The sequence below is a fragment of the Chelonoidis abingdonii genome, chromosome 6 (assembly GCF_003597395.2).
Source record: "Chelonoidis abingdonii isolate Lonesome George chromosome 6, CheloAbing_2.0, whole genome shotgun sequence".
Classification (NCBI taxonomy): domain Eukaryota; kingdom Metazoa; phylum Chordata; order Testudines; family Testudinidae; genus Chelonoidis; species Chelonoidis abingdonii.
In genome coordinates this window covers 49,124,069-49,136,470 of record NC_133774.1, presented here as the reverse complement: position 1 = coordinate 49,136,470, position 12,402 = coordinate 49,124,069, and the positions used below count along the sequence as shown (strand labels likewise).

Genomic DNA, 12,402 nt, shown 5'->3' with positions numbered 1-12,402 from the left:
TTCCCACAACTGAACTATCTTTAATGGCAAAGGGCCAGGCTTTTCTAAACACGCTGGCTTCCCAGGCTGAGCTGCAAAGAGCATTTGCTAGCACAAAACACCCTTTAGTAACCTGTCCCTGAGAAGGCGAACAGCCTCAGCTAAACCACCGTGACAAAATCTTCCGCAGTCCCTTACAGTCACTCTGGACCCTGTCCCTACCCTCCAGCATATCTACCTCTCCTCTCAGTTTAGTGTCATCTGCGAACTTGCTGAGGGTGCAAATAATTCCATCATCCAGATAATTAATAAAGATGTTGAACAAAACTGGCCCGTAGCAGACCGTATGAAAGGTCTCCTGGTCTTGTTGCAGAGGATCTCATCGTGAATTACCTTCTGCATCCGCACCTGCTACAAATTGGCCAACGTTCCAGCCCCGGCTCTCACAGCCCGTTTCACGAGGACGCAGGCCTCATCAACAGCGTTCATCAACAGCGAATCCAAGAAATCTCTAAGGCGGCAACATGATCATCGGTGCACACATTTTCAATTGACTACGCTATAACCCAGCATGCTAGAGACAATGCAGCCTTCGGCAGAGCAGTGCTCCAGTCTCTCATTCCATAACTCTGACCCCACCTGTGAGGTAGGGCTTGGAGCCACCTAACTGGAATCGATATGAGCAAGCACTTGAAGAAGAAAAAAATGTTACTTACTTTCTCGCAACTATTGTTCTTCAAGAGGTGTTGCTCATATCCATTCCAGACCCACTCACCTTCCCCTCTGTAGGAGTAACCATCAAGAAGGAACTGCGGAGGCACTGGGTCAGCAGGGTCATATATTGAGCGCCATAGAGGTGCCACTCCAGGGGGCTCCACAGCCAACCCGATGAGTGCTGCGAAGGGAAATCTTTCCAACGACTGTGCACGTGGCATGCGCACACCTAACTTAGAATGGATATGAGCAACACATCTTGAAGAACAACAGTTATGAGAAGGTGAGTAAACATTTTTTCTCCTCTTAGTATGTGACAAGGGTTTACTTTTATAATTGTTTGGCCTATGGCACCTTGGCCAATCTAATATATTATTGTAATTTCTGTGTCTGTGTACATTTTATACACTTTTTTGTACAGGCTGACAAACTTGCGCAGGAGCTAGAGCAGAGCCGTGATCTCAGCTGTACTATTGTACACATTGACATGGATGCCTTTTATGCAGCAGTAGAAATGAGAGACAATCCAGAGCTGAAGGAAAAACCCATAGCAGTGGGATCGATGAGTATGCTGGTACGGTCAAATGTTAAGCTTATACAAAGACCAAATTACATAAAGATTCGGTGACAGGAACATTAGAAATGCATACAGTAATAACACGGATGGCGAAAATGTTTGTTTTCTTACTGTGTAAATTTGGATTTCACATTTCAGAGAACCAGGTAGTTTGCAAAATTTTAAGTTATGAAGAGGTAACAGAAAGGCGAAAGTTGTCTATTAAGCATATAACTCTTGGCCTGGTCATTCAATTAAAGGTGGAGAATTGCATGTTGGGCTGTAGTCTCTTTGTGCTGTATCTTTATTTTGACTGTAGAGCTCTGTGGGGCACACTTTGGTTGGTAAAATTAGAAGGCCTCATGCCAATCTAATATTTAGCTCCTACATGAAATCAAATATATTGATTTGTTATTGATTAAAATATGAAAAGATATACTAATTGAGAGAGATCTTTAGCACTTAAACGTCTTAGATTCAAATTATTATAAATACATAAAATGAGACCTGCATTTTGAAGTCTTTTTTTTCCCGACTGTTCATTATTAGCTAGGGTTGCCAACTTTCTAATGGTAGAAAACCAAACACCCTTCTCATGCCCCTTCTCTGAGGCCCCATCCCTGCTCAGTTCATCCAACCTCTCTGTCTTGCTCGCTCACTAGCTCATTTTCACCAGGCTGAGGCAGGGGGGTTGGGGTGCAGGAGGTGGTGAGGGCTCTGGGGTGGAGGAGGGGATATGGGCTGTGGGATGGGGGTGCAGACTTTGGAGTGGGGCCAGAAATGAGGGGTTCAGGTGTGGGAGAGGGCTCTGGGCTGGGGCAGGAGGGAGTGCAGGCTTCCAGAGGGAGTTTGGGTGTGGGAGGAGGCTAAGGGCTGAGGCAAAGGGGTTGGGGTGCGGAAGGTGGTGCGGGCTCCAGGAGGGGAGCTTGGATGTGGGAGGGGTCCCAGGTCAGGGGTAGGAGGTTGGGGTGCAGGCTCCGGGCAGTGTTTACCTCCAGCAACTCATGGGAAACAGCTGGCATGTCCCTCTGGCTCCTTGGCACAGGGATGGCCAGGGATCTCAGCATGCTCCCCCTGTCTGCAGGCGCCATCCCTGCAGCTCCTATTTGCTGTGGTTCCTAGCAAATGGGAGCTGCGGAGCCAGCGCTTGGGGTGAGGACAGTGCACAGAGCCCCCATGGCTAGCTGTAAGCCTAGGAGCAGGATGGACATGTTGCCACTTCAGAGAGCTGTTCGGAGACAGGTTGGGAGCCTGCCAGCCCCATGCCAACTGGACTTTAACGGCCCACTCAGCAGTGGTGACCGGAGCCACCAAGGTCCCTTTTTGATGGGCATTCCGGTCGGAAACAGGACACCTGGCAACCCCATTATTAGCAGATTACCATCGATTTAAGCATGAAATGAAAATTACATTAAAACATCCAAGAAAGCCTTTAGAATATATTTATATACCAGTGGATGTATTTTATCTGATTCTAACAATGATGCTGATGTGGATTATGATTTGTTTGATTGGCACATATTGGGCCAAGATTTGTGCTGGTTTACATCAAATTCAGTCAATGGAGTTGCATGGGGAATAAACCTAGAATTTGATCCATTGTATATAGTATGCTATAGAAGTGAAAAAGGTGTAGAATTATCATTACTTTAGAGATATTATCCATTTTAACAGATTTTTGGTGGCATTTTTTTTTTCTGCTCTAATAGAGTTGAGGGTGCTCAGCACCTTGCAAGATTAAGCCTACAGTCTCTGAATAGAGCAGAAGTGGTATAACTTAACCTTTCAGTGAGCCTTACTGCTCCTCAGAGTATACTAAAGGTAGAGGCATTCAGTTAATAAAAAATCAAGCATACTGGAATTTTGTCTTTTAACTTTTAAAATTAATATTGTCTTGGATGACCAGATATACAAGCAAGTCTTTAATTTCAATTTTTTTGTTATTAATATTGGAATTAGCCTCCAAAGCAAGAAAGAGGAATATAGTTTAAAGGGCATGTGAAAGGTACTGGATTGCCAGGAGACTTATGTCCTTTAGCCCTGGAACAAGACTGGCACAGACAACAGCCATACAAGCTTCCACAAGCTGTTCAGCCAATGTGACTCACCCCTCTTCTAGACAGACCACCTTTTGGGGGCAAATGGGAACAGTGTCTAAGACCTACTCAATACTGTGCCCTTTGCTAACGTTTCTAACAAATGCCCGTTAGTGCCTCTCTAAGCAGATCTGCAAAAACTGAAAACACTTCAGTTAAATAAGTTTATCAATTAACAAATTGACTTAATTTGAACCTGCAAACTAGAGATGAAAACTGTCCAGTTACCAGTCCCTAAAATCGTGTAGTTCTCATAATGCAAATAAATTACAAGCTATGGAACATAACATAATGAATCTAGAATGGAACTGGTTACTGCCATTTGATAGATGCTCTGTGACAAGAGCATTGTCTCTATATCTTTTTACTTCAGTCTTTTAAAATAGCTGCATGTATTAAAACTCACAAGTATGCTGTGGGACATGGTTATTTAACTCTATCTATTTTTTCCCTGCTAAGTCCACTTCAAATTATCATGCTAGGAGATTTGGGGTGCGTGCAGCCATGCCTGGATTTATTGCTAAGAAACTATGCCCACATCTTACTATAGTGCCATTAAACTTCAAAAAGTATAAAGAAGTGAGTAAAGAGGTAAGTAATCAACAAGAACATCTCTCAAACCAATAGCAGTGCATACTTTTGTTTTAGATTTTAAGACAACAGTAAATTAAAACTTGTATATAAATTAAAAAAAGCTAATTTAAAGGTTAAATTTTCAAGACATGGCTTTGAATGTAAATTAAATACAGCATTTAAATTAACATTCTGTGGCAGTAGGGACAAATTCATCCCTAATCTGGTTCCATATAGAGTTAAGATAATAGAGGTTTTCAAAATTATGTAATGAACAGATGATGATGTTATATTAGTAAATTCAAAACCATAGCGCATAATCTAATAATTAGGAGACTAGGAGTAAATAGGGAGAGCAAAGAGAATTTCTTCATACCATAATAACCATATGGAATGCTAATTACCTGGGAGAGCTGCTGAATCAGAGAGCATTAATGAGTTCAAAAGACATCTACATTTGTTTCCAGAGAATGAATGGACTGAGGAGTAAAGTGGAAAAAATCAAGGAGGGAGGAAAAGTGATTGCTGTTTCTTGTCCCTAGAAAAGTATGGTACATTCCTTTCCATTGAGGAAAAAAACAACAACTATGCATGTAATTATTTCATTATGATGAATAACTGTATATATTTAAATACTTTGTGTTCACTTAAGATTTAAATAAATTGAGTTAGATTATAATCTTAAAGCTTCACATGAGAGAGTTGCAAAAGATCAGTTTGAATTAACATCCATAGAAATATTTAGAATACATATAACTTTGTATGAAGAAAGATGAAATATATTCTGTAGCTGTTTAGGCAAATCAATTGTTGGTGTAAATCCATTAATTTCAGCTGAGTTACATTAGGGATGAATTTGACCCAAGATCTACAAAAAATAGTGTTGGGTTTTTTTCACTTTACAAGATTACTGGTAAACTAAACACTGATGTTAATTCCATTTGATGTTCTTCAGTTCCATTTTATGAACAAAATGTATATTATAAATATGTGGTTTTTGAGAACGAATCAGACTTGTTTATGATGTAATCGGGACCTCAGGATATGGATGTAGTCTTGTATTACAGTTTGTCTTGTGGATAAGGGTAAAATAGTTGAAGATTTGTATATGTTTTTATGTTCCTTTTATTATTGGTGCTTCAGATATTATTTTCATTAAGGCAGCATTTGATAAAATGAGGCCAGACTTCCCCATATACAAATTGTTGCACCTTCCATTGATTCCAAAGAGAAGGAGGAAGGAGGCAGCGTTGTTCCCATTTTACAGATGAAGAACGGAAGCACAGCAAGATTAATTAGCTTGCCCATGGTCTCAGTGGCAGAGCCAGGAACTTAATCTAGATTTTCTGAGTCCCAGTCCAAAGCCTGAAATCTGGTGTGGGGTAATAGTATGGGTCAGTCTCCAGGCCCATTTAGGGGCTGATGTCATATCCACTGAAGTCAATGGCAAATCTTCCATTGACTTCAGTGGTGCAGGATTAGGTACTTAGGCCTTGGCCCCTTCCTGAAAATTTCCATTTCCTCTCATTTGTTGTGGTTGGTCTCATATTTATACCATTTTTACTCAGACCTGGATTGAAAATAGCAAACTGATTTCACATTAGCAATCAAAACTTGATGGGAAGGCTATATTTGAGTCACTTTCAAGAAGAGGAAGAATCCATGACTGTCCTTGAAGATTTAAATCACAAAATTTTATTGAAAGTTCTCAAGTATTTTATAGTGAAAATGAAGCATTTAAAACTACAAAAATAGGTGTCCGAATTTTATTTTGAGCATTTACGCTAAGATTTGCATATCATAAGACCATCAAAAAAATATTGAAACAAGAGATGACCACTGTGAGTGGTTTGGGGAGATGAAGATCTGATAGACATAAATGGGTTTTAAGGTCCATAAATATCCATAAAGTAAATTTCTTTAATACAAAGAAATGGCACTATAAGATTGAAAAAGTAGTACTTTTACACACCACTTGTGTAAGAAGCAGCTTATTTTACATGTTAGTGTGGTCAGAGCAATGAGTTATAACTTCTTAGGTGTAAGAAACCACACAACTTCTCTGTATTTTATCAAAAGAATTGTAGTATGTAAATTAACTAAAATGAGCTGTATGATTATTAATAGGGCTATGACTAGCACTAAGCATTGCCTTTTGTCTTCAACAGCTACATTAAAATATCCTCAAGCTGTCAGCTACATCAATTTATTTTTCCTATGGTTAAAGCTTTCTTCTGTTAGGCAACCAGTTTTCTGTACATTAAATTCAATGTATTATATCCTTCAGATATCAATGCAAATCACAGCACAGCATGAAAAACTGAATCAGACCACATACGCATCCCAAGTTTCTAATAAACTTACAAGCCTCTTGAACTTTTTTTGCATGGTTACCGCAGTGTCATGGGACCCTAATGATGTGAGAGTGTATAGCCGCTTAAACGTATATCTCACAGCTATCTCTTCAGTAAAATGCTCAGAGAGCTTGATCTTTGTTTTGGTGTGTAATACTGACTTATTGCTGCTTTTAATTGAGAGACAGAAATTTTATAAATTTGCCATACCAATATATTATTTATTTAATAAATACTTAGATTGATGGTATTGATTGATCAAAATGGATGTGCAAAGTATGTGGGTTATTGCAAAACTATTAACTTCATTTTAATACACACCAACATGTTTTGCTCTTGCAGCACAACTTTAAACTTTCTTTACATGTTTATCAAGGTTAGAGAAATACTGGCTGAATATGATCCTAGTTTTATGCCCATTGGCCTAGATGAAGCCTACTTGAACATAACAGAGTACTTAGAGGAAAGACAGAACTGGCCTGAAGATAAAAGAAATTACTTCATCGAAAGAGAAAACACTGCAAAAAATGGTAACCAAATTACTAAATATTATAGCTATTAGCATAATAAATTGGAAATTATTATATATGAAAATTATGATGTATGGCTCCGTAGAGTAATCAGTTCTGAAATGTAAACAAATCTCTTCCCTATTAGAAAGAATCTTGACTGTTTGAATGGGTATTTTATAGCATACTGCAATCAGCACCATGGTAGGTAAGCCCTAACTTCACTTTAGCAGCGTCAGAAATCGTGTTACAAAGGCAATGTACCTGAGCTCCATTAAAGTGCATTACAAGAATAAAAATTCATAAGAAATGAACTCTTCAGAAATAAAGAATGATTAAAACATGATTACATCAGTTCTTGCTACTGGAATGTGGAAAGGCAGAAATTCCCACAGTGGGATCCACCATTGGGGATATTAAAAAGTTTTGTAGGCAAAGTCTTGTGCCAGTTGTTGATTTTATGCACAGACAAACAGCATCATTTTAATCTCTCACATTTCAAAACTATCAAGAAGGCCATTGAGGAGATAAACAAGAATACACCTTTCAGTTCTACTGAAAAACACTGGCCCATCTTCTACCAGAACAGAGATGTAACAAAATAGGAATTATAAACATGTTGCATATTGGCAAGTATGCACTTAGGCATGTCTATCTTCAAAATAACACAGTTTATGCTTAAATGAACAGTCTTCTTGTTTTTTTAATACAACTTGCAAACCCTCAGGACATATAATTCTCATTCAAGTCAGTGGTGGTTCTGTATGTTGAAGGGTCTATGTTGTAGAGTCAGCCCCCGAGAATCATAAAAATGTAGGACTGGAAGGGACCCCAATAAGTCATTTAGTCCAGCCTCCTGCACTGAGGCCTGCAGGACCAAGTATTATCTAAACCATCTCTGACAAGGTATTTTCTAACCTGTCCTTAAGAACCTCCAATGACAGAGACTCCACAACCTTCCTAGGTAATTTGTTCCAGTGCTTAACTACCCTTACAGTTAGTTGTTCTATGTCTAACCTAAATCTCGATTGCTGCAATTTAACCTCATTACCGCTTGTCCTGTCCTCAGTGAATAACAGTTTATCACCGGAAAGAGGTGGGGCAGGGGCTTGGGGGAAGGGGTGGAATGGGGATAGGGAGGGGGTGGAGTAGGGGCGGGCTGGGGTTGGGTCACTTGCTGCTGCCAGTGCCAGGCCCCCCACTAAATCCCCAGGCCACCCTGGGCCCTGCATCCCCTTGAAGTGCAGGGCCGCACAAAGTGCGGGACCCGGGGTGGTTGCCCCAGTCCATCCTATGGACGGGATGGCTCTGCTTGGACCTGTTCTGGGCACCACCAAAAATTATACAAACCTGGTGCCCATGTTTGTAATACCTCACTGCTTGGTATCATCTGCAAACTTTGTAAGTATACTCTCTGTGCCATTTATCCAGATCATTTATGAAGATATTGAATAGAACTGGACCCAGTGCGGGAGCCCACTCTAAGCTTTTCCAGCTTGATTGTGAACCATTGATAACTACTCTGAGTATGGTTTTCCAGCCAGTATAAGATGAACTTATAGCAGGTTCGTCTGGGCTGTATTTCTTTAGTTGCTTTATGAGAAGGTCATATGAGGTGGTATCAGAAGCCTTAATAGAGTCAATATATATGACTTTTACTACTGCACCCCTATCTAGAAGGCTTGTCACCTTGTCAAAGAAGGATATTGGGTTGGTTTGACATGATTTGTTTTTGACAAATTCATGTTGACTGTTATTTATTACCTTATTTTCTTCTAAATGTTTACAAATTGATTGATTATTTGCTCCATTATCTTTCCAGGTATAAAAGTTAAGTTGACTGATGTATAATTCCCTGGGTTGTCTTTATTCCTCATTTTATAGATACATACTATATTTGCCATTTTCCAGTCCTCTGGTATCTCTCCCCAGGGCCGCCCAGAGGGCGGGGCAAGTGGGGCAATTTGCCGCCCCCCAGGGGCCCTGTGAGCCCTGGCCCAGCGGCAGTCCAGGTCTTTGGCGACATTTCAGCGGCAGGGGGCCCTTCAGTGTTGCCGAAGACGCGGACTGCCGCCGGGTGACATCACCAAAATGTCACCAAAGACCCGGACTGCCGCCGGGTGATTATAAGCACCACAATTCCCCTGCTTTGCCCCAGGCCCCCTGAATCCTCTGGACGGCTCTCTCTCTCCCATCCTCCATGAGTTTTCAAAGATAATCGCTTATGTCTCAGATCCCTTCAGACAATTTCTTAAGTAATCGACTATGTGTTTCATCAGGCTCTGTGGACTTGAAGACATTGAACTTGTCTAAGGCCAGGTCTACACTGCGACTTTAAATCGGTTTAATGGCCGATATACCGATTTAACGCTGTATCCGTTCACACGACGTCGTCATTAATATCGAGTTAAACGGCTCCTTAAATCGATTTCGGAACTCCTCCCAAACGAGAGGAGTAGCGCTAAATTCGATAGTGATAACTCGGATTAGGGTTCATGTGGACGGAAATCGACGTTATTGGCCTCCGGGCGGCATCCCAGAGTGCAGCACTGACCGCTCTGGACAGCAATCTGAACTCGGATGCAGCGGGCAGGTAAACAGGAAAAGCCCCGCGAACTTTTGAATTACATTTCCTGCTTGCCCAGCGTGGAGCTCTGATCAGCACGGCTGGCGATGCAGTCTGAAATCGAAAAAGAGCTCCAGCATAGACCGTACGGGAGATACTAGGTCTGATCGCTGTATGGGGAGACAAATCTGTTGTATCCAGCTCCGTTACAGAACACGAAATGCCAAAGCGTTTGAATAAAAAACTCCAGGATACACAGCGCTGCGTGACAAGCGTAACGGGAAGCCAGAGACTCAAATGGACGCTCATGAAGGGAGGGAGGGGGTACTGAGGACTCCAGCTATCCCACAGTCCACAGCAGTCTCTGAAAATTATTTGCATTCTTGGCTGAGCTCCCAATGTCTGTAGGTTCAAACACAGTGTCTGGCGTGGTTCAGGGAACAGCTCCTCAGTTTATTTCCCCCCACCACCACGTGAAAAAAAAAAGGGAAAGATTGCTGTGCTATGGCGTTTGCTCAATGCACTCCGGGAAAAAGGCGCCAAAGGGTTGTCTGCTGCCTTCACAAAGGGAGGGGTGAGGCTGTACCCAGCACCACCCGGGGCAGTGTTTTCTGCCCCATCAGGCACTGTGCTCTCAACACGGAAGTGGGAACTATGGGATAGCTGAGGAACAGCTACCCACAGTGCACCGCTCCTGAAATCGATGGTAGCTTTGGACCATGGACGCAAACAATCGATTTCGGGATCCCACTGTGGACGCGCTAAACCGATTTTATTAGATCTGTTTTGTAATATCGGTTTAAGCTAATTCGAAATAATCGTGCAGTGTAGACGTACCCTAAGTAATTCTTAATTTGTTCTTTGCCAATTTTAGCCTCAGATCCTACCCCATTTACTCTGATTTTCACTTTGGTAGCCATCCAAACATGTTCCCCAATCCTCAGGGGCCAGATGCATCTGGGATTGCCATTTTGCTCCTGCCATGGGCCATAATCAGCATAAAAAGTATCTTTCTCTCTCTCTCTCTTCCTCAAGGACACAGTGGGCCTGAATATTCCCCAAGATGTTGTGTAATTTACACATAATCTCACAAACACATCTACTCCCACTTGTTCTTTCCATTTTTTTCTCATTAGTTTTCTTTTCAACAAATCTCTTAGCTGTTGTAAATATGTGCAAATCTTGGTAATATTTTCCATATTATCTAAGTACTATAATCTTTTTCAGTTTGTTACCTTCCTGCTTTGGTACGTTTGCAAGCTGCACTGCGGAGCCCCACACTGGACTTCACTTGGTTGGGTATACCTAGAAGATATTGGATAGAGCTGGGTCAGAAATTTTCAGTAGAATGTTTTTCCACTAGAAAATGCAGATTAATCAAAAGCTACATGTTCTGCATGAATGTGTGTCTTTTGATGAATCTTTCAGTGGCAGCCCCTCAGCAGCTCAGGTAACCAAGGCTTCCAGACTCCAGGTTCCTCAGCAGCCCATATGGCAAGGAGTTTGGGAACCTGGGCTCACAGTCTCCCTGGCTTTCCTGCAGCCTGCCTGGCACTAGAAATGGGGGTTCTCTGATAGCTCACTAGGTGAGCTCCCCATGAGGCTGGGAAGCTCTGGCTGCTGGGAGCCTGGGAGCCTGAATTCTACTGCACCCTACGAGGTGAGCTGCAAAGGAACCAGAGAACTTGGGAATCTCAGTATCCTGCTTGGGGGGGGGTCACCTGGCAGGCTGCAGCAGAGCCAGAGCTTCTAGGCACTCTTGTTTCACAAACACCAGAATATTCCCACAGAGAGAATGTTTTAGTGTTTCTGAAAGAAAATATTGCAGAATCTCACTTCCACAAATAAATTATAATGTTTTAACTTTTTATCTCAATTTGGGACAAAAACATTTCCAAAATTTCAATTTTTTTCCCTGCCAAAGTGAAATTCAGTTTCCTGGCCAAATCTAATCCTGGACCAAGCTCAAATCGCATATACAATGAGTTGGCTATGACCTTTCTTTTTAAAAAATGTACCAGTAATTGAAATTATTTCAGCTACATAACTACCTGAACTTTGCAAACAGAAAAAAGTGAAATAGCTAAATCAGCTTTTTTCAGGAGCTGTGCAGGGGAATCAATTCACAAAATATATGTTGCTTATTAAGAAGGATGAATTACACATATGTGTACCTTTTTATAATGTAGGTAAACAAGATGTAACTGGACCTGATGAACTAAAGTTGAATGAAGATGCACACTCATCCTCACCAATATTGTTTGAAGATAATACTTCTATAACAGAGGAACAGCCTGTTGCTACTTCCCACCTGTACACCAAAGAACAGAGAGATCAAGTACTGTTGCTAAATTCAGTGGTCTTTGGAACGTCAGCTGAAGAAGTTGTGAAGGAAATTCGCTTTCGGATTGAGCAAAAAACTGGATTGACTGCCAGTGCAGGTACACACATATACATAAATAATAATATTTTGCATATATATAGTGCCTTCCACCCAGCGATCAGAAAGTGCATTGCAAGCATTAAAAAATTAGCCTTAGATCAACTCTTTGATGTAAGGAAGTAGACCTCATTTACATGTGCAAACTTAAGCACCACGATTGTGACTTGCTCAAGGCCACATCACACAAGAAATCTCAGAGTCAAGAATAGAACCCAATCTTGTACTTTTTTTAACCACAAGAAATCTTTCTTCTTTAATTGCTATTGCTGGCATTGTATATGTTTTTTAATGATAGCAGTCACATTATCCTTTTTCTTCCTGGTTTCCTTTTCAATCATAAGTCCTCCGCTAATGTGGAAAAGTGACCCAGTTGGTTCAGACATTAGTCTTACACCTCTGGACAGTTGCATTTAAATCTTAACTTGCACTACTGATTTTGTAAGCCTTTGATCAAAGATAGATTTAACATTGGAATCCTATAGTTGCTATTAGTTAGGATAAAGGCACATTAGCAGAGCTGTGTGGAGAAACATGTTCAACACTTGCCCATCCTGTGCCTTGCTCGAGCTAGTTTTTAATCACTTTCTTAAGCACTAAATACACTGACATGTT

At 41.2% G+C, this 12,402-nt stretch overlaps 1 protein-coding gene across 3 annotated transcripts in view; it reads left to right on the top strand.

Moving 5' to 3' along the window:
* LOC116816478 (DNA polymerase kappa) overlaps nt 1-12,402 on the top strand; it is a 123,553-nt gene that overhangs the window by 44,071 nt on the left and 67,080 nt on the right. For all 3 annotated transcript variants that reach the window (XM_032765736.2, XM_032765734.2, XM_032765733.2), the window contains exons 4-7: nt 1,115-1,267; nt 3,805-3,936; nt 6,649-6,802; nt 11,537-11,788. In XM_032765736.2, coding sequence (XP_032621627.1) covers nt 1,115-1,267; nt 3,805-3,936; nt 6,649-6,802; nt 11,537-11,788 — 691 coding nt within the window. The remainder of the gene's footprint in view (nt 1-1,114; nt 1,268-3,804; nt 3,937-6,648; nt 6,803-11,536; nt 11,789-12,402) is intronic.